General features: G+C 61.9%; 1 protein-coding gene across 8 annotated transcripts in view; it reads left to right on the top strand.

Annotated features, from left to right (window-relative positions):
- The first annotated feature begins 1931 nt into the window (after window positions 1-1931).
- The window catches only part of CAPN15 (calpain 15), a 28303-nt gene continuing 9754 nt past the window's right edge, over window positions 1932-20480 (top strand). Inside the window, exons 1-4 of one of the 8 annotated variants that reach the window (XM_063717134.1) lie at window positions 1932-2545; window positions 4049-4131; window positions 4242-4713; window positions 9236-9288. In XM_063717134.1, the coding sequence (XP_063573204.1) occupies window positions 4393-4713; window positions 9236-9288 (374 nt within the window). In that variant the 5' untranslated portion in view covers window positions 1932-2545; window positions 4049-4131; window positions 4242-4392. The other 7 variants (XM_063717133.1, XM_054533268.2, XM_063717136.1 and 4 more) reach the window with 7 other exon arrangements.

Consider the following 20480-nt stretch of genomic DNA (forward strand, 5'->3'; position numbering starts at 1 on the left):
CTTTCTCTGGGTGCCTGAACAGATGCCTCCAGTCTCAGTTCTGTTTGGCCCTCCCCATCCTCTTCTCCTCCAGGGAGGATTCATGGCTCGCCTCGTGGCTCTTCTGGGCACTTGGCAAGCGTCTGCGCACTTACGTTAGCTGCTCAGGTCTGTCTGGATGTGAGAGTTGTGTCCTCAGGCCAGGATTGCACTGGCACAGAGCAGGGCTCGGTCAATGGTCTGGATAATCCAGAGTCACTTACCTTCTGCTGTGCAGTCATTTACAATTCACGCCTGTGTGCCTGATGTCTTGTGACTCAGAATCTTCAAGACAGTCACAGGCTGGCCTCACAGATGCACGAGAGACTCATTTCTCTCATGGCACCCATTCCCTCCAGCACTCTGCTTGTGCGGGGAAACCTCAGTCATCTTGAAGACGCCTCCTGAGGCCCTCTTCTGGGTGAATGGGCTTCCTCCTTCACCATGACAGGCTACTGGGGAGAGCTGGGGTGCTCACATCCTCTCCTCACCCCAGATGGGCCTGGCTTAGCAAAACTGGCCAGAACTGGCCACTCTGCAGTGAGCTGGCAGGGCCCTCAGCATCAGATCAACAGGCTCAACTGCAGCTGCCTCTCTGGTTGGGAGGTTATAAGGCCATGAACCCTCTGCTGGCTAGACCACTGGCCCCTGGCCAGGGAGCCACCTAGGCAGTGCCAGGGAAGGACTGGGAAGGGAAGGGAACCTGCGGTCCCTGAGTCAAGCCTTGACTGCGCCCTCTTCTGTGGTTCGAAAGCCACACTTGGCCAGTAACCTGCCACGCAGGTGAGGAAGCTGGGGAGGACACGGTCCCAGAGCCTTGTCCATGTTGCAGAGAGGAGAGCCAGCTCTCTGCAGCCCTCTGTGCCCCCAGACCCCCGCTGGCCCCCGGGGACGCATTTCCTGCCCTTGGGATGCCTTGGCATGGATATAGGCTGGGAACAAACGGCACATCCAGTTGCCCTGCCTGTCTTCACAGAGGGGGCAGCAGACCTAGGGGGAGGTGTCCAAGACACAGGAATGAAGTGTCCTTACCAAAAGCTTCCGAGGACAGAAGTAAACCCCTCCTGCCAGCTTCTGCCCTGATTGCAGCTAGAAGCCAAGCTCCACGTGGGACACAGGTGTCCCTACTGCAGCATCTACAGCATGACAGAGGCCCATCCTTGGCTTTCCTGGAGCATGAATATCCTGAGGAGCACTGGCCCTGGCCTTGTAGGTCTTGCTGAGACTGGCTTAGATTTTCTGGCCCAGGAGCAATCGTCACCCAACCTCCAACTTGTAAATCTCGCCACAGAATCGGACCACAACCGTCTCTCCGGAATCTCGGCTGACCAGCCCTGCTTGTGTTTCCCTCTCCCGCAGAGCCACTGCCTTCTCAGGCTCCTCATCTGCACCTAAGAGCGGGAGTCTGGCTGCCCTCAGCACTCGCGTCTCACCCTGCAGCCAGCAGCTGCTGGCAGGAGAGTGGCCTCAGGGCAGCGGGAAGGGGACCTCCGGGGAGAGAATGAGGCCTGCGCAAGGGTCCTGGAAGGACGTAGGAGTCGCCCCGGCTTCCCTCCCCCAGGCCCTGGCTGGGCGCCGTGGGCTGCGTCCCAGTTGAGCCCGGCGTGGCCGTTTAATGGCGTCCCTCGGCGACCGAGGGGAAAGGGGCCTAGAGAGGCTGTGCCCAAGCGACGCTGCGAGGCCAGGCCGCGTCTCGGGCCAGGGCGGTCCCCTTGCCACTGCCGCTCTTGGCCGCCAGGACCAAGCGCAGCACGCGGCGTCGCGAAAGGGGCGGTCCTGGAAGGCGCGAAGGGGTCTCCGGATCTCGCGAACACGGCGGGGTCAGGGCGGAGTCCTCGGTCCTCGGTCAGGCGGCCGCCCAGAGCCCCGCGGGACACGGACGGCCCCGGCCCGGCTACCCGCGAGCCCCACGGGTCTGTGACGCCGCGGCTGCAGGCCCCGCCCCTCCGTGCCCCTCGCAAGGCCCTCTGGGAGTTGTAGTTCCAGCTCCTCCTCGGGCCGTCCCACTCCCTGATAATCCTGGAGCGCGGCGCCTCCCGGGGACCGAGGCCTGGGGCCCGGCCGTCTCCAGCAGCGCGGGCAGGAGAAGTGGCCCGGGCGGTCGGCGGACTGGGAGGGCGCCACCCGAGGACTACAACTCCCGGCCTGCCTCGCGCAGGCACCGCCCCGAGCTTCCGCCCCGGCGGCGCCGCGCAGCCCTGTGGGAGCCGTAGTCCGGGCGCGCGATTCACAGCGCCGCGTGCGCCCCGGGCGCGCCGTAGCCGCGGGGCCCGGGCCGGGCGCTACGCTACGAAGGCAGCGTAAGGCGGGCGCCGGACGCGGGCAGGGGCCGGGGCCGGGGCCGGGTCGGGGCGCCCGGTGGCTGAGGAGCGGGAGGCCGTCCGGGCAGCGCGGCCGGCGGCGAGAGGGGCCCCGCCGCTCTCCGGAGGCAGAAGTTGTGGATCGGCCGGCGGGGGCGAGCGGGCCCGGGGGCCGGGGCCGCGCTGCCCGGGCCGCGAGGACGAGGCGGCGCCGCCGGGCTGTGGAGGTGAGTCCCGTCGGCCGGGCCCGGCCGGGCGCCCAGCCGGGGACCCCGGGCGGGGAGCGCGGGCCCGGAGGGCGGCGGGGAGCGCGGGCTCGGCGTGGCGCAGGAGGCCTCGGGGGCCGGGCGCGCCGGGCTCCGAGCCAGGGCAGGGACGGCAGGGCCCTCGGAGTGGGGTCAGCCCTCCGCCCGCTGGCGCCTCCAGGCTGGTGGGGGCCAGGGCTGGGCTTGGGCGATGCTTCGGAGAGGAGCCCAGAGGAAGGCGGGAAGTCGGCAGGGACCTGGGCCATGTGGGTCACTTGAGGCCAGCCCCGGGGGCCGCGCACACCGGAGGCGGCGTCGGCTCTGCCTGCCCTTGAGTGCCCTTATATCCGGGCCCATCGTGCGGTCCTGGCCGCCTTAGGGATGTTGTGCTCGGTGCGGGCATCACTCCCCTGTCACTTGGGGAACGGCCTGGGGGCGGCCACCTGGCGTGGAGGGGCTGGCAGGAGCCCCGTCTGTCAGCCATGCCAGTGTTCTCTTCCGTGTTCCTCTGGGGCTGCTGCGGCACCAACTGGGAAGTTGCAGATCTGCCCTCTTCCTGCTGGCTGCAGAAGGGGCCCCTCTAGTCCCGACCGGGGGAACTCTTGTGTGGTCAGCGGGCCCTGGCCGGGCGAGCTCTAGGGGCCCCCTTACTGCTCTGGAGTTTGTTACCAGACTGCAAGTAACAAGACCCGGAAAGCAACGGTGAGGCCCAGAACCTGAGGTCAGGCCTGGGTGTGTGGGGTCAGTGGGGAAGACTGGGACTTCGTTGGGTGCTGAAGAGTTGTGTGCTTCTCCTTTGGGAAACCCGGATCTCTACCTCTGCCCAGGTCTGAGGGGTGCGGAAACGTGAGTCACAGTTCAGTGTGGGAGTGTTCGGTAATTGCCTCCGCGTTTCCAGAGTCTGGGGCTGGGCAAGGATATAGGGGTGATTCTGCCTTCCGGTTCTGAGTGACTTCTCGACTGTGAAGTGAGACAAGAGAGACTGTTTTTCTGGCCTGTCCGGGGGAGGCAGGTCCTGCAGGAAACCAGCTTGGCCTGGCCTTGGGTTGGGTGTGCCTTGCCTCCTCTGAAGTCCTTCTGCTTGCGGGAGGAGCACCCCTCTTTTTCCTGCTTCTGTCTGTGTCTGAGGCTCTCCAGAGCTCCTTGATTGGCAGAGGAACCAGTGACCTCTGAGTTCCCAGGAGAGCCTGAGGCTCAGTGACTGCATAACTGCACAGGGCCTCCTGTCTGGGCCTCCACAGACTGTGGTCTCTGAGAGCAGGAAGTGGCTGGTCCCCTGTACTCCTGCATCTGTGTAAGAGCCTCAAGCCCTGCTGGCTCTCTCTCCGGGTATCCCTCACTTTCTTCTTGCCCTGGCTTTGGGCAGCACTCCGGTAACCCCAGTGCCACAGGTGAGGAACCGAAGCTGGAGACAGCTGTTCACGGCAGGGGAGGGGCCGAGGGACGCTGAGTGGCCTGTCTTCTCCCTCCCGCTCGTTCCACCAGTTCACACGAGGCAATTGGAGGGAAGGATTCTGCTGCTCGGAAAATCCTCCACAACCACGGGTGTTGTTCATGGGCTTGAGCCGGTCAGTGAAGAACCTGAGGGGGGCCGGCCGCCCACGTGGCCGTTGGTGGCCGAGTAGCCCCTGGTCCAGCCCTCTGGCCCGCGGTGTGATGCCTCTACTCACTGCACCAGGTGTGGACAGGTGCTGAGAAGGCGGACGACATCATTAAACAAAACAGCTTGGGGTCTTTGAAAAACGGTGACAGAAACCCAGGAAGGCTGACGACTTGTCAGGTCTGTGTCTGTCCTGGGTGGCCGCTCGGCCCTGGACTGTGAGGCTGAAATGACAGGAGACACGGAGGGTGGGTTTGGGTGGTTTCCTCATCAGACACAGAGGAAGGAGACCCCCAGCCCGGGGGCTGCCTCATGCGCTTTGCTCTCCTGTTCTCCTGCTCTGTCCCTCTGGTCCTGCCCTAGACCCCACCTTCTGACCCCTGGCACAGCAGGAGTGCCCAGAAACCCAGTGGGACTTGTTCTCTGCCTGAAGCTCTTGCGCATCCCTCGTAACCTCTCAGTGTGGATGTGGGTTTCCTCACCACCAGGCTGTGCCTCAGCTGCGTGGAGCCACTGGACTCTCATGCCCTGCGCTGGCGAGAACGCTGAGGTCTGTGCGGTTCTCATGTTACCCTCTAGCTGGTCCCTGGCTCCCCACTGTGGGATCTGCCTGCAGCACTTACACTTGGGACTGCCCTGTCTCCCTGCTGGATGTGGTGCTGAGGGCAGGGGCCGTTTCTGTTTCTTGGCAGGCCTAGTGCCTAGCACCACCCAACCGTGCACAGAGCAGGCGGCCAGTGAGCACCTGGGGTCAGCCCTCAGCACAGGCAGTTCTGAATACCACAGAGCAGGCGGTCAGTGAGCACCTGGGGTCGGCCCTCAGCACAGGCAGTTCTGAATACCACAGAGCAGGCGGTCAGTGAGCACCTGGGGTCGGCCCTCCCCACAGGCAGTTCTGAATATCACAGAGCAGGCGGCCAGTGAGCACCTGGGGTCGGCCCTCAGCACGGGCAGTTCTGAATACCTGGGTTCTGGCAGCCAAGGGGGACTCTTGGGTGCTCCAGGAAAGCAGCACAGCAGCCCCTGTGGCGTGGACACGGCCACACCTGAGCTCGACTTGTTTCCGAGCCTGAGAGAACAGGCTTGCTGGCCTGTGATCTTTGCATGTGTGTCTTGCTGCAGGGAGGCTATGGGTTGAGGCTGGGCCTGGAGACCTGTTCAGCCACACCCTGTCACTATGTGGGTCACACACAGCTGGGTGGAGACCGCACGGTACGTGGCCCAGGGAGGTGTCTGGGCGTGGAGTCTGTGGACAGCTACATTGTACCACTAGGATGGGGCGGCTGCTGGGCCCACAGGGTGCACGGAATGGGGGCTGTGGGAGGATAGGGGCATCCTAGCCCAGGGCAGGGACCCCAGGAGGGACCGTGTGGGCCCCCCAAGATGAGCTGCATCAGGCTGTTGCTTTGTACAGTCTAAGGGGCCTCCCTGAGTGCTGCATGGGAAGCCAGCAGCGTGGCCGCCCTCCCCAGAACTCATCTAGGGCACCAGGGTGGACCCTTGAGTCCCGTCGGGTCATGGGCATCAGCCTCACTGTCCTGGCCTCCAGATACCACGATTTCTCAGATTCCCTGAGGTCAAAGGGAAGCTTCAAAGGTTGCCATCCCCGCCTCCCTGGCGGTCCTAGACGGGATGGCAGGAGGACGCAGGGCCATCGCTGCTTTTTAAATGTCACAGTGACTGCAGTGTTCTGCTCCTCTGTGGAAGAAGCTTGCTTCGCTAATGAGGGAATTCCTCCTCATGCCCTTCCCCTCACTTTTCTTCAAAAAGTTGCCCTTTATTTAAAAAATTTTTTAAGTTTTATTTTTTTGAGCCAGGGTCTCGCTCTGTTGCCCACGCTAGAGTGCAGTTGCAATCATAACTCACTGCAGCCTCAAACTCCTGGGCTCAAGTGATCTTCCTGCCTCAGCCTCCCAAAGCACTGGGACTACAGGTGGGCGCCACCACACTCAGCCTCTGCCCTTTGTAAGTAAAGTCCCCCAGGCAGGTTGAACCTCGTACACCTTCTGACCCCTGCCTGATCCCCACTCCCTACCCGCCACCTCCCTGCCGCCTGTAATGAGAAAGGCAATAAGTTTTGGAGCTTTCTGGAGTTCCTGCCCCTCCTGAAAAGGTGGCTGCAGAGAGGCTGGAGCTGATGGGGAAAGAGGTGCCAAGAGGCCTCCGCTGGGGCCCAGGGCCACACAGCTCCCAAGGCCCCAGTCTCCTTCTCTGGGGTGACAGGTGCTCCCTGTGTCCCAGAGGCTTCTGCTTGGCCACCAGCCAGGTCACCGGGCTGCCCAGACCAGGGCTGCTTCTGCCGCCACATGGCAAGCACAGAAGTAGATAAGTGCCAAAAACCACGAGTGCTTGTCTGGTCCCTTTTTTCCTGTTAAAAATAGAAGTCGGGGCTAGGTGCAGTGGCTCACACCTGTAATCCCAGCCCTTTCAGAGGCCGAGGCAGGTGGGTTGCCTGAGGTCAGGAGTTCGAGACCAGCCTGACCAAAATGGCGAAACCCCATCTCTACTAAAAATGAAAAAATTAGCTGGGTGTGGTGGTGTGTGCCTGTAATCCGAGATACTCAGGAGGCTGAGACTGTAGAATTGCTTGAGCCTGGGAGGCGGAGGTTGCAGTTAGCCGAGATGGCACCACTGCACTCCAGCCTAGGCGACAGAGCTATACTCCGTCTCAAAAAAAAAAAAGAATAAAAAGTAGAATTCAGTTGGGCTCAGTGGCTCATGCCTGTAATCCTAGCACTTTGGAAGGCCAAGGTGGGTGAATCACATGAGGTCAGGAGTTAGAGACCAGCATGCGTGACCAATGTGACAAAACCCCCATCTCTACTAAAAATACAAAAATTAGCTGGGCGTGGTGGCGTGTGCCTGTAATCCCAGATACTTGGGAGGCTGAGACACTAGAATTGCTTGAACCTGTGAGAATTGCTTGAACCCGGGAGGCAGAGGTTGCAGTGAGTCGAGATGGCACCACTGCACTCCATCCTAGGTGGCAGAGCGATAACCTGTCTCAAAAAAAAAAAAAAAAAAAAAGCCAGGCACTGTGGCTCACGCCTGTAATCCCAGCACTTTGGGAGGTCGAGGCGGGTGGATCACCTGAGGTCAGGAGATTGAAACCATCCTGGCTAACACGGTGAAACCCCATCTCTGCTAAAAATACAAAAAAATTAGCCAGGCATGGTGGCGGGCGCCTGTAGTCCCAGCTACTCGGGAGGCTGAGGCAGGAGAATGGCGTGAACCCAGGAGGTGGAGCTTGCAGTGAGCCGAGATCACGCCACTGCACTCCAGCCTGGGCAACAGAGCGAGATTCCACGGCAAAAAAAAAAAAACAAAACAAAACAGAATTCAGCTGGGCGCAGTGGCTCACGCCTGTAATCCTAGCACTTTGGGAGGCTGAGGCAGGAGAATTGCTTCTTGAACCCCGGAGACAGAGGTTGCGGTGAGCTGAGATCGCGCCACTGCATTCCAGCCTAGGTGACAGAGTCTTACTCTGTCTCAAAAAAAAAAAAAAAAAAAAGAATTCAACATTAACGCTGAACTTATGAAACTAAAAGTCAGAATCCTGCGTGTTCCAATTTCCCTGACAACATCGTTTTACAAGACCTCACTGAGGTGGTGTGCAGCCCCAGAGACACAAAACGGGCACAGGAGTGACCCCATCTCCCCACACTGAGCTCCTCACCATCACGTTAGAGACGCCCTCTCCTCTCCTCCCACCCTCAAAGGCTGGGCAGCTCTGAAGGCGGAGAGGATCCCCCCCATCAGAGGGTGCGGGATTAGGGTTAGCCCATCAGAGGGTGCGGGGTTAGGGTTAGCATCGGGGCGTCTCAGAGCAGCTCTGAATGGGCTGAGGAAGTGAAGCCCTTTCCGGAGGGGCGGGTGGCACAGCACGGCCTGCGTGGCTGTAGACCCAGAGCTGCTCTGAGCCCTCTGGGCAGCTCCAGCCCCCAGTCTTCTGACTTCTACCCAGAGCTGGTGTCAGCGAGAGGTTTGTCCCAAGGCTTTCATTCCTGTGCCTGGCTCTTGGGTGGGCATTTCTGACTTTCAGCTGAGCTCTGTGGACCACTCATAAGAAGTGATGCTTGGGCTGGGCGTGGTGGCTCACGCCTGTAATCCCAGCACTTTGGGAGGCCAAGGCGGGTGAATCACCTGAGGTCAGGAGTTTGAGACCAGCCTGACCAACATGGAGAAATCCCGTCTCTACTAAAAACACAAAAAATTAGCCAGGCGTGGTGGTGGGTGCCTGTATTTCCAGCTACTTGGGAGGCTGAGGCAGGAGAATGGCATGAACCCGGGAAGTGGAGGTTGCAGTGAGCCGAGATCGCGCCACCGCACTCCAGCCTGGGTGACAGAGCGAGACTCTGTCTCAAAAAATAAAATAAAAAATTTAAAACCAACAAAAAGAGGGTGATGGCTGAGTGAGGAGTCCACAGTGGGCCCTACGCAGGGCCCAGGAAGGACAGGGCGGGAAGCGTAGGCGTCCTGCCCACCCGCAGTGGCTCCGCCACAGAAAGCATGACCTGAGAGAAGCAAAGCCGCCTGGCTCGAAGCAGCGGCTGCCCTGCTGGCAGTTGTAGTGGCCGGGTGGCGCTCGGGCCGGGGTCCAGGGGAGTCTAGGTGGCCACCTGGCTGTGTGCCTGAGCCCTGCCCAAGCTGGGCACCTTTCCCTGGCAGTGCCCGGGAAGCTCGGCTGCCCTCCCTGGCTGGTGCTGCTCTGCAGCCCTGCTCATGGACTCTTGCCCACAGCCTGTTCCTTGTAGCAGGGCCGGGCCGTGGGAGGTCCGGACAGGATCTTGAATGGCCTTGTCTGCGGTCCTGGCTGGCCGGAGGTTGACTGCACTGGACAGGTCAAGGGACTTAAACCCGGGTAGTGAGGAGCCAGCTGAGCCCCTGCTGCTCCCCGGGCTGCCTTTGGCGCTCGGACAGACATAGCTTCTAAGGCAAAGGGTCTCTCTCCTGGGGCTGATTTCCAGGGACTCTGGCTCCTGCAGAGAGGCCTGGAGGCGGGGCTTGGTGTTCCAGGGTCAGAGTCCTCCTGGTGGAAGCTGAGGTGCCTGATTAAATGCCTCCCTTTCTAGGCAGCAGCCCAGACGCGGCACAGAGAGAGCTGGGGAGCTTGCTGCAGCTTCAGGTGAGTTTGTTCCCAAGCCCTGTGGCTCATTTATGGGTTTGCTTGGGCTGCAGAACTGTTTGTGGAGCAGCAGGGTTGGAGTGCCCATGGCTGGGGGGCCTCTCCTCAGAGCCCTCGATTCACAGAACCCCTGGAGGCCGGCAGCCCTGCCTGCCCTGAAGAGCCTCGTTCTCCCAGGCATTTGGGCTGTGGTCCTGTCATGGGAGGCGACAGTGAGGGCGGCCTGGGGTCCCGACGGGGCTGTGGTCCTGTCATGGGAGGCGACAGTGAGGGCGGCCTGGGGTCCCGACGGGGCTGTGGTCCTGTCATGGGAGGCGACAGTGAGGGCGGCCTGGGGTCCCGACGGGGCTGTGGTCCTGTCATGGGAGGCGACGGTGAGGGTGGTCTGGGGTCCCGACGGGGCTGTGGTCCTGTCATGGGAGGCGACGGCGAGGGTGGTCTGGGGTCCCGACGGAGGTGTTTGTCCCTTTGGTGACCTCCCTGTGCTGTGGCCCCGGCCCCCAGATGGAGCTCCCCGTCCCCACGGCAGCGCTGGGGCTGGGGCTGGTGAGGAGCCTGTGCACGGCCCCCGCCGCTGTCCTCAGCCAGGAGGGTGCCTGGTCCCTGGGGAGCGGCCTGCACCTGTTTCTGGAGAATGCTGTCCTGCCAGTTGTCATTTGGGGCAGGCGGTCGGAGTCCACGTCCTCCCCCAGGGCAGGGCCCTGGCCTGGTTTCTTATAGGGACAATGGGAAGCCCTGTCCTCAGCCCTCCCGCCCTACTCATGCAGGAGCTTCCTGCCCTTGGGGTCATCTCCTCCACAGGGGCCTTAGCGTCAGTGGGGACAAAGGCAGAGGTGCCTGTCTTCGGGTTGTGAGGACCGACTGAGCTTTGTCCCAGTAGTGGCTGGCTCGTTTCCTGTCTGGACCAGCAGCCTCTGGTCTGGTGGGTGCAATTTTAGGGTGCACTGGGGTTGCCGTGGGGCAAGGCCAGGCCGCCAGCTGCCTGGACACAGGGGCCTCCGCTTTCCGTCTGCTGCCCCCCACACCCCCAGCTCGAGCAGGGGTGACACCGGGGCATCCTTGTTGGGGTCGCTGCGGTTCCCGTGGTGGCAAGATGGCTCTGTCAAAGATTGACGGAGATGTAGGGCCCAGGAGCGGGTGCTGTGTGAGTGGGACACGCCTGTGTCACCTGCGGGGCAGGGGAGGGCCCGGGGGTACAGCCGTGTACATGATTAGTTAGCAAGACAGTGAGGAGTGTGTGCGGAGTGGACACAGCTGTGGGTGCCGCCCGCACAAGGCTGGGGGTCGCTGTGCCAGCCCTGCTCCCATGTGGGCTCCCAGCTCCCCAGGTAGGGACGCTGACCCTGGGAGCTGCCTTTGCCTGTGTCCACTGGAGCTTCAGGAGCATGTGTTCCGTCCCCACGGGTCACCCCCACTGAGCCCACCACCTACCAAGAGGCACCTCGAGACCCTGTCCTGCCACAGGTGGGCTGTCAAGGCCAGCACCAGAGACCCCCAGCGGACCTCAGTGGCCGCAGATGGAGCAGGGCAGCGACGGTCACCTCCAGGACTCAGCCCTGTGCTGAGCCCCGAGCAGTGTGATCATCGTGGCCCTTCTCGTGCATGTCCCCTGGCTGGACGATCCTTGCTGCCTTCATGGGGTGTGTGTGGCCTCATACAGGACAGGGACCGGCCAGGTGGCCCTGCTCATTAACCACTTGTCCCCACAGGGCAGTGGCGGCCTCACCTCTGTAATTCTCTGAGGCTGGATCTAGGCCACCGCCCTGTTTAAAACTAGGGCATTGGTTCCCAGGGAGGGCGGGGAGCTGCACGGTTGGACTTGTGGGGGGCAGGCATGGGTCCACACAGCCCGGGGCCCTCAGCACCCTGCCCCTCCAGGGAGCCCAGAGGCTGGCGTGGCTGCAGCCTGGCTCTGGGACAGTCGTAAGTCACGGCCACTCTTGAGGCGCCGCCCTGAGAGTGAGCCCCTGCGGTCACGGCTCCTGCTGGTTCCCATTCGCAAGCACCTAAAACAGCCTGGCCCACAGCAGAGGCCCAGGGGACACATGCAGCTCACAGGAGCAGCACAGATGCTCGGCCATCAGCAGGCCCTGCAGGAGCAGCAGTGGCCCAGGGCATGTCCCTGCGGTTAGGGGTCAGAGATCGGCATGCTCTGTAGGGGCCTCACCCTGCTGTCCCTGGGGGACTGGCCTGGGCACACTCCTTGGTGACAGTGCCCCTGCACCCCCCGACCCGGTTATTCAGACAGGGAGCTAGGATGGGAACCACGGACTGACCTGACCTGCATCCTCGGGGCCACTGCACTGGGTGATTCACGTGTGCCCAGGCCCTGAGGTGGGCCGGACCTGGGAGTGGCAGGCGAGCCTTCCTCCCAAGAGCCTCTGGCTGGCCGCAGCAGGCCCTGTCCCCGCTGTCCTCAGGCGAGTGGCCCTGGACATGATAACCCCCCTGCCGAGGTCTGGCCGGAGCCAGCACCCACGGCCGAGATGCAGTCAGCCCTGGCTGGGCGCTGTCCCTGGGGGTGGCTGCTGGTGCTGCCCTCCCTCCTTCCCACCACTTCTTGCCCATCTTTCCTGGGGCCCCTCGCATCAGAGTCTTCCTCCTAAATGCAGTTCCCTCCCTCTAGGGGAATGCGGGCTGGGAGCCTTTTTTTTTTTTTTTTTTTTTTGAGACAGAGTCTCGCTCTGTCGCCCCAGCTGGAGTGCAGTGGCACAGTCTCGGCTCACTGCAACCTCTGCCTCCCGGGTTCATGCTATTCTCCTGCCTCAGCCTCCCAAGTAGCTGGGATTACAGGCGCCCACCACCAGGCCCAGCTAATTTTTTTTGTATTTTTAGTAGAAACAGGATTTCTCCATCTTGCCCAGGCTAGTCTTGAACTCCTGACCTCGTGATCCACCCACCTCGGCCTCCCAAAGTGCTGGGATTACAGGCGTGAGCCACTGCACCTGGCCTGGGAGCCTCTTCTGTAGCTGCTCATCCTGTACTAGCATCTGTCCATCATGAGTGGACGGAACACGGGGACCCAGGACCCACAGCTGCACTCGGGAAGGCTGGCCGGCAGGGTGGATTTCGGGAAGAGCATCGGTGCCAGTTTCCCACAGTCACCCCTGTGATGGGACCCTCAGGTTGGCACGTGGCTGGCAGCTGTGTCCCGGGAGCTCTTGCTCCTTAGTGGGCCTCGCCAGCCAGGGCAGGGCCCCCGCCACCCGCACGGGGCTCTTGACTCCTCTGGCAGTGGATTGGGGCAGTTCAGCGATGCTGTCTCTGGAGATCCCCTGGCATGTGCTGGAAGATCCCGGAGAGGGCTTAACAGAGCCAGCCGTCCAGCCTCTGTGACAGGGATGTTTGCTTTTCTGGGCAGGCTCTTCTCTTCTCTTCCGAGCACCCACGAGAGGGGACTGTGCTGTCCCTACTCTCCTAGGACAGGCCTCCCTCCTGTCCAGATGGGCCCACAGGGTCAGTTGCCTGAGACTGGCTCCAGCTCAAGAAGGGTTTTCTGAGCGAGCACAGGGGAGCAGGAGGCTGGTGAGCAGCTCGCTTCCTGCCCTGGGTGCAGCTGGGCACCACTTCTGCCTTGGGCCTGCTAAAGGCATCAGTGAGGAGCAGGCGGGGCCTGGTAGGAGCCTGTGTTTCTAGCAGCGCGCGTGACCCCAGGTGCCACGCGGGTGAGTGCGTGGGTGGGTGAGAGGCGAAGGAGCTGAGGCTGGCCCTGGCGGGTGCGTAGTCCTCACACAGAACAGGGGCAGGGCTCCTGTCAGAGCCAAACCAGCTCAGAGCCCGGTGCAAGCAGTTTCTGTCCCATGGCACCTCCGCTAGTCTCGGCTCCCACCCAAGCCCTGCCCTGCCCTGCCCTGCCCTGCTCAGGGTTTGGCTACAGAAGGGGAGTGTCAGAAATGCCCAACCTGTCTCCCATGAGGGACTCCTGCGTGGCATGGGCTGGGGAACGCAGTGGCCGTTTGGGTGGTTCCGGCGTCTGGCGTAGCCACGTGAGAGGCCCTGGGTTGATGTGGGCTCCCTGCTAGCGAGCCTGCTCCGTGCGTGCTGGGCTCCCGGCCTTGCTTCCATGTGGCATTCGAGGCCCCGTGGACCTCGCCTGCGTCCTGCGCCTTTGAGCGCTGCCCCTCGTGGAGGCCGCCAGCATTGGTGGCTGCAGGGCCTGTAGTGTGGCACGTCCAGAGACCCGGCCTGGAGAACGGGTCCTGGATGTCTCCGTCATGTTTTACGTTCATTTCACACGGACGCAGCGATGTCTCAGATACCTCGGATCACGCAGAGCACATCGCCAAGGCTTGTTTTGTCTGTTCCTTTTCACCTGTCTTACGTGGCTACCAGGAGATCCGCCACGACTCCCGTGGCCCCCGTCCACACTGCGTGGCGCTCTCCGGCGTGGCCGCCAGGTGCCCCTTCGAGGGCAGGTGTGAGTACAGGGTGGTCCCTGTGGAGGAGCACCCGCAGGCGAGTGAGCCAGGCTGTGCCCTGCAGACCCCGAGGCTTGAATTTCATGGAACTCTCACCTCTCACAGAGTATTGTTTTTCTTTTGATTTTTTTCCAACCATTTAAAAATTTAAAAGCCATTGTTGACTTGCGGGCTGGACCAGACTTAGGGCTGGGCTCTGGTCCACACCCCACACTGGCCCCGTGTGTCCTGTGCCCGTTCTGCCTGCAGGGCAGGCCTGAGCTACCACAGGGTGGCAGGGCCTCCAGGGCGCAGGGCCCGCAATGCTTCAACCCTCCACGACCCCAGCACCTTCAGAGAAGACGGACCCTCGTGCCGAGTGAAGTGGTTCAGGCGAACGTCATCACCACACGGGGGACACGGCGGCTTCCGCCCCAGGCCTCAGAGGAGACGGGATCCAGAATTCTCTGTCTCACCCCCTCAGCCCCTGCCCTTGAAGCTTCTGTCCCCAAGGCTGTGGGGAGGAACCAGGGAAGGTCTGGCGCGTCTGCTGTGCGATCCCAGGTGCTCGTGCCTCGCTGAGCTCGGCCCCTGCGGCCTCAGAGCTGCAGGCCCCTCCCGGGTGCCAGAGCACTGACTGGAAAGGCCCCCCACATCCCTGCCCTCTGCTGCTCCCCACTGTCACGTGGGAGAAGCTGGAACTGCACCCCCAACCCCTCAGCCCGCTCACCTAGGGCTGACCCCAGGCCTCTCTGAGCTCCAAAGGGTATGTCCTTTGGTGCTTTTTTTTTTTTTTTTTTTTTTGGCTTTGTCTCCCAGGCTGGAGTGCAGTTGTGGTGCTCAAGCCATCCTCCCACGTCAGCCTCCTGAGTAGCTAGGTCTACAGGTGCACACCACCACACCCGGATAGTTTTTAGTTTTCTGTAAAGACAGGGTCTCACTGTGTTGCCCAGGCTGGTCTTGAACTCTTGGGCTCAGGTGATCCCCCACGCACGGCAGCTTTGACCCTTACTTGACCATTTCCTCCTAAGCTCTACCCTGACGCTGGCTGTGTGTCCCAGAGACTTAATCAGAAGCTGGAAGAAGGGCTGTGAAGTGTGTGACAGCAGGAACTACTGGTCAACCCACAGCTGGCCAGCCTGCCTGGACGCTACCTTGGCCCCGATCTTGGCAGGGAGAGGGGAGTGTATTGGACTCTGGGGAGAGCAGCTGCCTGCACTGGCAGGGTCCTCCCTTCTCGGGGTTAACGTTCTCAACTGTATTTGATTTCTCCTCAGCCAGAGGGGGTAAGATGGCCTTCCCAGAAGCACAGGTGGGCCGCGTGTCAGAGGCCCTGGACAGCCTGTGCCTCTCCCGGGCCTCCCAGCAGGGGTGGCTCTCGCCTCTCTGGGTGGGAGACCCCAGGAACCGGCCCCCGCCCTCAGCCACAGCCTCACAGGTTCCTTGTTTCTCCGGGCCTGGGGCGGGCACAGGCTCTGTGAGTGCACATGGCACGGTCGGGCTCCCGTCCTTCCGGAAGGCTCCAGAGTGGCATGTGGGCAGATCTCCATCCAGCCTGGCCTGCAGCAGCTCCCTACAGCCTCTGCTACCTCCCCTGCCTACCTTTGGGGAGACATTCTCCTGACCCTTTCTTCTGTGATAAAGCAAAAGCGTGTGATCTCTTTTCTCACCAAGGAATAAAACGTCTCTGAATACCACAGACGTGATGCCAGACTTTTGGGGGTCGGGGGGTGTCCTAGGGCCCTGAAGGAGGAGCCCCGTGGGTGCCGAAGTCGGGCTGCAGGCCCTGCGCTGAGATGTCCCCTCAGCCTACCCCAGGCGGCTGGGCATGCTGGGAAGTCCTCCCGGGCTGTGTGTGAATCATGCTGTTTCTTCTCTATTTTCTCTCTGTGTATTTTTGTTGTGTGTCGTTCTCACCAGCCGGCCGCCCTGTCTCTTCCCTCCATGCTCCGCTTCGCCCGCTGCCGGCCAGAGGTGACCAGGTCCGGCTCTCAGCACGGCCGCCGGCCGGGGGGCCATGGGGAGCTCTGCCTCCTCCCTGGCCGCAGAGACCGAGTCGGACCACAGCTTCCCCGGGGGGCCGCCCTACCCGGGTCCCCCGACAGCGGCTGGCTGGTGTAGGAGCGGCCCAGGGGGGCCCGTCTGGGGAGGTGCCCTGGTCAGCCGGCAGCACCAGCCCCCACGGCCCCGGGCCCGAAGGTAAGAGGTGGGGAGGGATGGCCCCGGAGGGGTCCCAGGGGCAGAGGGCCTCGTTCTCAGGGTGCCCCCTCCTTGGCAGAGGTGCTTGCAGAGAAGTGGTTCCCTGCTCCTTCCAGCTGTGGCAGCTCTCTTCCCCGGGGTGCAGGAGCTGAGCAGGTCTGAGACCCCGGCCTCGGCCTGGCTGGTTGGTGGTGGGGTTGGGGCTCGTGCGCCCAATCCCAGCGGCCCTGTGTTTCTCACAGGCTGTGCTGCTCCACGCAGAGAAGCTATTCCTGAAGCTTCTCTTTGGGCTAGGGTCGCTGGCGGCTGCAGGCTCTGGGCATATTGCCTGCTGCCCACGGTTTCAAAGCTGCCAGCGCTCGCTGGGCTCCACCTGCTGCCCCCCTGGGGGTCACAGGCCGCATGGCTTGGTGGCCGGACTCCACGTGCTGGCTCCTCACAGCTGTCACCGTGGCCTTGGCTACCCGCTGCGCCCCTCAGGAGCCCCGTCAGGTGCTGAGGTGCCTGCTGTGGGGGCAGCCAGGTGCTGAGGTCCCCACCGATGCTCCTGCCGTCACCCCGTCCTGGCCCTCACTGGAGGCAGGGACGCTCAGGGGCCCGGGGCCTCGGGGCCGGTGCTGCAGTGGCTGCCGTTGCTCTCACAGAGGGTCCAGGCTTCTGAAGGCAACGTGCCTGCGTCTCACACTCGAAAGGGCCCGCCAGGCTGCACCTGGCGGCAGCTTCCTGCAGACCCAGCTCCCACGGGGGACAGTGTCCTGCTGTCTGTGGCCCCAGGTGGGAGGGATGGGCGTGGAGCTGCAGGCAGTGGACAAGGCCATGGCAGGTGGCATCCACGCTGAGGCCTGAGCTCCGGCCGACAAGGAAGGGCTGGGGATGCAGGGATTAGCCAGGGGCCGTATGGGGAAGCCCCGGAGCCCCGTCTGCGAGTTACCCCGATGGACAGGGAGACACGGCAGAGGCAGGGCCGGGGAGGGGCCGTGTGGGGCCTGGTGGTCGGCAGCGGAAGGGTCTGTGCTCCTCCTGCATGTGGTGGTGCCGGAGCGCCTCCCAGTTCCTGGTGTTACCGCACCAGCCGCCTCCCAGTGAGCATCTCCACATGTGCCGACAACAGCTTTGTTGAGGTAGAACTTACCAGACTCACCTGTTATAAGAGGGCAGTTTGGTTACTCTTAGCGGTTTGTAGAGTTGTGCAGCTGTCATTGCAATCCAGCGTCACAGCCCAGAGGGACCCCCAGCCCCACAGTCCAGCGTTACAGCATCCCACAGCCCACAGGGACCCGCAGCCCCACAGTCTGGCGTTACAGCATCCCGCAGCCCACAGGGACCCCCAGCCCCAGACGGCCACTGACCGGCTTCCTGTCTTGGTTTGCCTGGTGCGTGGCTGTGGGGCCACAGGACGTGGCTGGCCGGGTTTGCCTTGTGCAGAAGGTGTGTGGATGTGGGGCCACAGGACGTGGCTGGCCGGGTTTGCCTTGTGAAGAAGGTGCGTGGATGTGGGGCCACAGGACGTGGGGCCCCGTGTCTGGCCTCTTCACTCGGCACGGTGCCCTCCAGATCCATGCACGTGCAGCCCGAGGCAGTTTCATTCACTGCTCCTTTGCAGGATTAACCGCATTTTATCTGTTCATGGGCGCTAGGACTGCTTCCACGTGGCTTCTGTGGACGATGCTGTGAACATTCTTTACGAGGTTTTGCGTGGACCTGTTTTCATTTATCTAGCGTAGATACCTAGGAGTGGGATTGCTGGGGCGTGTGGTGAACTTTCGTAACGTCTTAAGGAACTGCCAAGCCATCTTCCGCAGCGGCTGCATCACCTAGTTCCCACCAGCAACGTTGGGGAGGGTCGTGGCGTCTCCTCGCCCTCGACAGCTCCTGCTGTTGTCTGTCCTTGTGATTCTGGCCATCCCAGGGGGTGGGAGCTGGTGTCTCCTTGGCTTTGATCTGCGTTTCCCTGGTGGCCAGCCATGTGGGGCCTCTCTCCCTGTCTCATCCATCTGTGCCTGTCTTTTTTTCATTCATTCACTTATTTATTTATTTAGAGACAGGGTCTCACTCTGTCACCCAGGCTGGAGTACAGTGGTGTGATCACAGCTCACTGCAGCTTCTTCCTGGGTTCAAGAGAACCTCCCATCTCAGCCTCCCAAGTAGCTGGAACTATAGGCGTGCACCACCATAGCTGGTTAATTTAAAAAAAAAAAAAAAAAAAAATTTGCGCAGGCGCAGTAGCTCACGCCTGTAGTCCCAGCACTTTGGGAGGCCAAGGCAGGTAGATCACCTGAGGTCAGGAGTTCAAGACCAGCCTGGCCAACATGGTGAAACCCCATCTCTACTAAAACAAAAATTAGCTGGGTGTGGTGGCGGGCACCTATAATCCTAGCTACTAGGGAGGCTGAAGCAGGAGAATCGCTTGAACCTGGGAGGCGGAAGTTGCAGTGAACCGAGATTGCACCACTGCACTGCAGCGTGGGCGACAGAGTGAGACTCCGTCTCAAAATAAAATAAAATAAAAATACAAACCCTGAGCTTGGGAGGGTCCAGGCTGCAGTGAGCTGTGATCGTGCCACCGCACTTCAGCTTGGGCGACACAGTGAGACGCTAGACGCTGTCTCAGAAAAACTTAAACAGTACAGAAAAATGTAGAAAGAATTGTCGTTCCCTTTCTCGTTTTCCAGAGGGCAGAGGACTCTCGACCCCTGCTTTTTGAGCACCAGGCTGAGTTTCAGACCTCAGGAGGGCCTCTCCAGTCTGCAGCTCCCAGCGGCCTTGGGCCACGCTCCCGGGATCCCCAGGGACTGGCCTAGGACTATTGGGGGTGGTGGCAGTGGTTCTGGCTACGAGGAAGGAGGCGGAGCCGCGGGGCAGGCGTGGGGTCTGCTGTGCCGGGTGTGTGGGGCGTGTGTTAGACTTTGGACCTGGCCTGCAGGGTCAGGCCGTGGTGTCTGATGACGCCACGTTGCTCTTTCTCTTTCACTCTGGCCTCCTGCCGAGCCCTCCTCTGGGTCGGCATCCCTGGGGCCACTCCTGCCCCTACCTGCTGCTGTGGGGCCTGAGCTCCAGGCAGCTCCTGTCTGCTACTGCAAACAGGCCCCCAAGGTGCATGGTGAGGAGACCCCCAGGCTAGAGATGGGCGAGAGCGGTGGGAGAGCAGACTGCGGGAAGGCAGGCAGGGCTCCACACGCGGAGCCCTCCCCACCACGTGCACGCACAGGCGACCCCCGCTGTGCTCCGACAGAAGGCGCTGGGACTGGGGAAGATCAGCGCAGCAGCCCTGGCGTTGACTGAAGAGCTGCCTGCCCGGCTCGCTGCCCTGGTGGCCGCTGAATTCTCCCAGCGCCCCAGGAGAGCAGGTGCTGTGGCCCCATGACTGCTCCCCCATATGGATGAAGGGGTGGTGCACAGGCTGGCGGAGCCTGGGAGAGCCAGGTGCAGCCTGTGTCTCCCCCGCAGCATGCGGCCGGCGCGGGGCTGAGGTCCCTGTACAGCTGACAGTATGCCTGGCTCCCTCAATCAGTAAATCAGTAATCTACGGGCCAGGCACTGGCGGCTTAGGACAGAGAGGCAACAAGAGTAGACCCCACCTGGGAAGGCTGACCAGTGCCGGGCTGTGGCCAGCCTAGGAGAGTGCAGCCCAGCTCAAGGGAGGCACCACTCCTGCCCCTCAGAGCACTGAGCAGAGCCCCCCATGGTATCCCCCACCCTGGGCACAGCAGGAGGAGCTGCCGACCAAGCCTGGCACCCCGGTGTGCCCCGAGAGCCGTCCGGGCACAGGTTGCAGGGCTGCCCTGGCCGGACAGGGCATCTGTGTTTCTCAGTGTGGCCTCAGGGCTCCGGTGGCTTTGACCGAGGCCCTGGGGGACAGAACGCAGCTTCCTACTCCTCACTTTTCCTAAGAAAGAGGCCGCCTCCCAGGACTGGGGCTGCGCCAGTCACAGGCCTGTGGCCTCCGTGCTCCGGGTGCTGCTGTCCCGGCTGCTTCGGGGCGGGCTCCGTCTTGCACACAGCGAGCGGCTTCATCACCTCCCTTTTGAATTGGAGCTGAGTGTTGGCAACGCCCAGATAACTGGGGCACACAGGTCTTTTGTGTTGGATTTTTCTGGACACTTGCCTCGATTTTCCATTCAACTTGGCCTTTATGCAGTAAGGAGCGGCCTGTTGTCTCCTCTCACGTCGTCGTCTCCCCTCACGTCGTCTCCCCTCACGTCGTCGTCTCCCCTCACGTCGTCGTCTCCCCTCACGTCGTCTCCCCTCACGTCGTCGTCTCCCCTCACGTCGTCGTCTCCCCTCACGTCGTCTCCCCTCACGTCGTCATCTCCCCTCACGTCGTCTCCCCTCACGTCGTCATCTCCCCTCACATCGTCTCCCCTGAGCCCGTTCCCTTCGAAGGTACCCATCCTACAGTAGTGAGGGCTCCTTGCTGAGCACGTGTGGCTGCGACTTTAGGAGCATTCTGGGTTGAGAATTCCAAAAGGGCTTTGCTTAGGCGTAGCTTTGGGTCTTTGGGCTCCTGACGCAAGCTTTTACTTCCAGGCTTTGGTGGTCTGGCCTCAGGAGGTCAAGGCTGCAGTGAGCCGTGCGTGAGCCGCTGCACCATCCTGG

The sequence above is a fragment of the Pongo abelii genome, chromosome 18 (assembly GCF_028885655.2).
Source record: "Pongo abelii isolate AG06213 chromosome 18, NHGRI_mPonAbe1-v2.0_pri, whole genome shotgun sequence".
NCBI classification, from domain to species: domain Eukaryota; kingdom Metazoa; phylum Chordata; class Mammalia; order Primates; family Hominidae; genus Pongo; species Pongo abelii.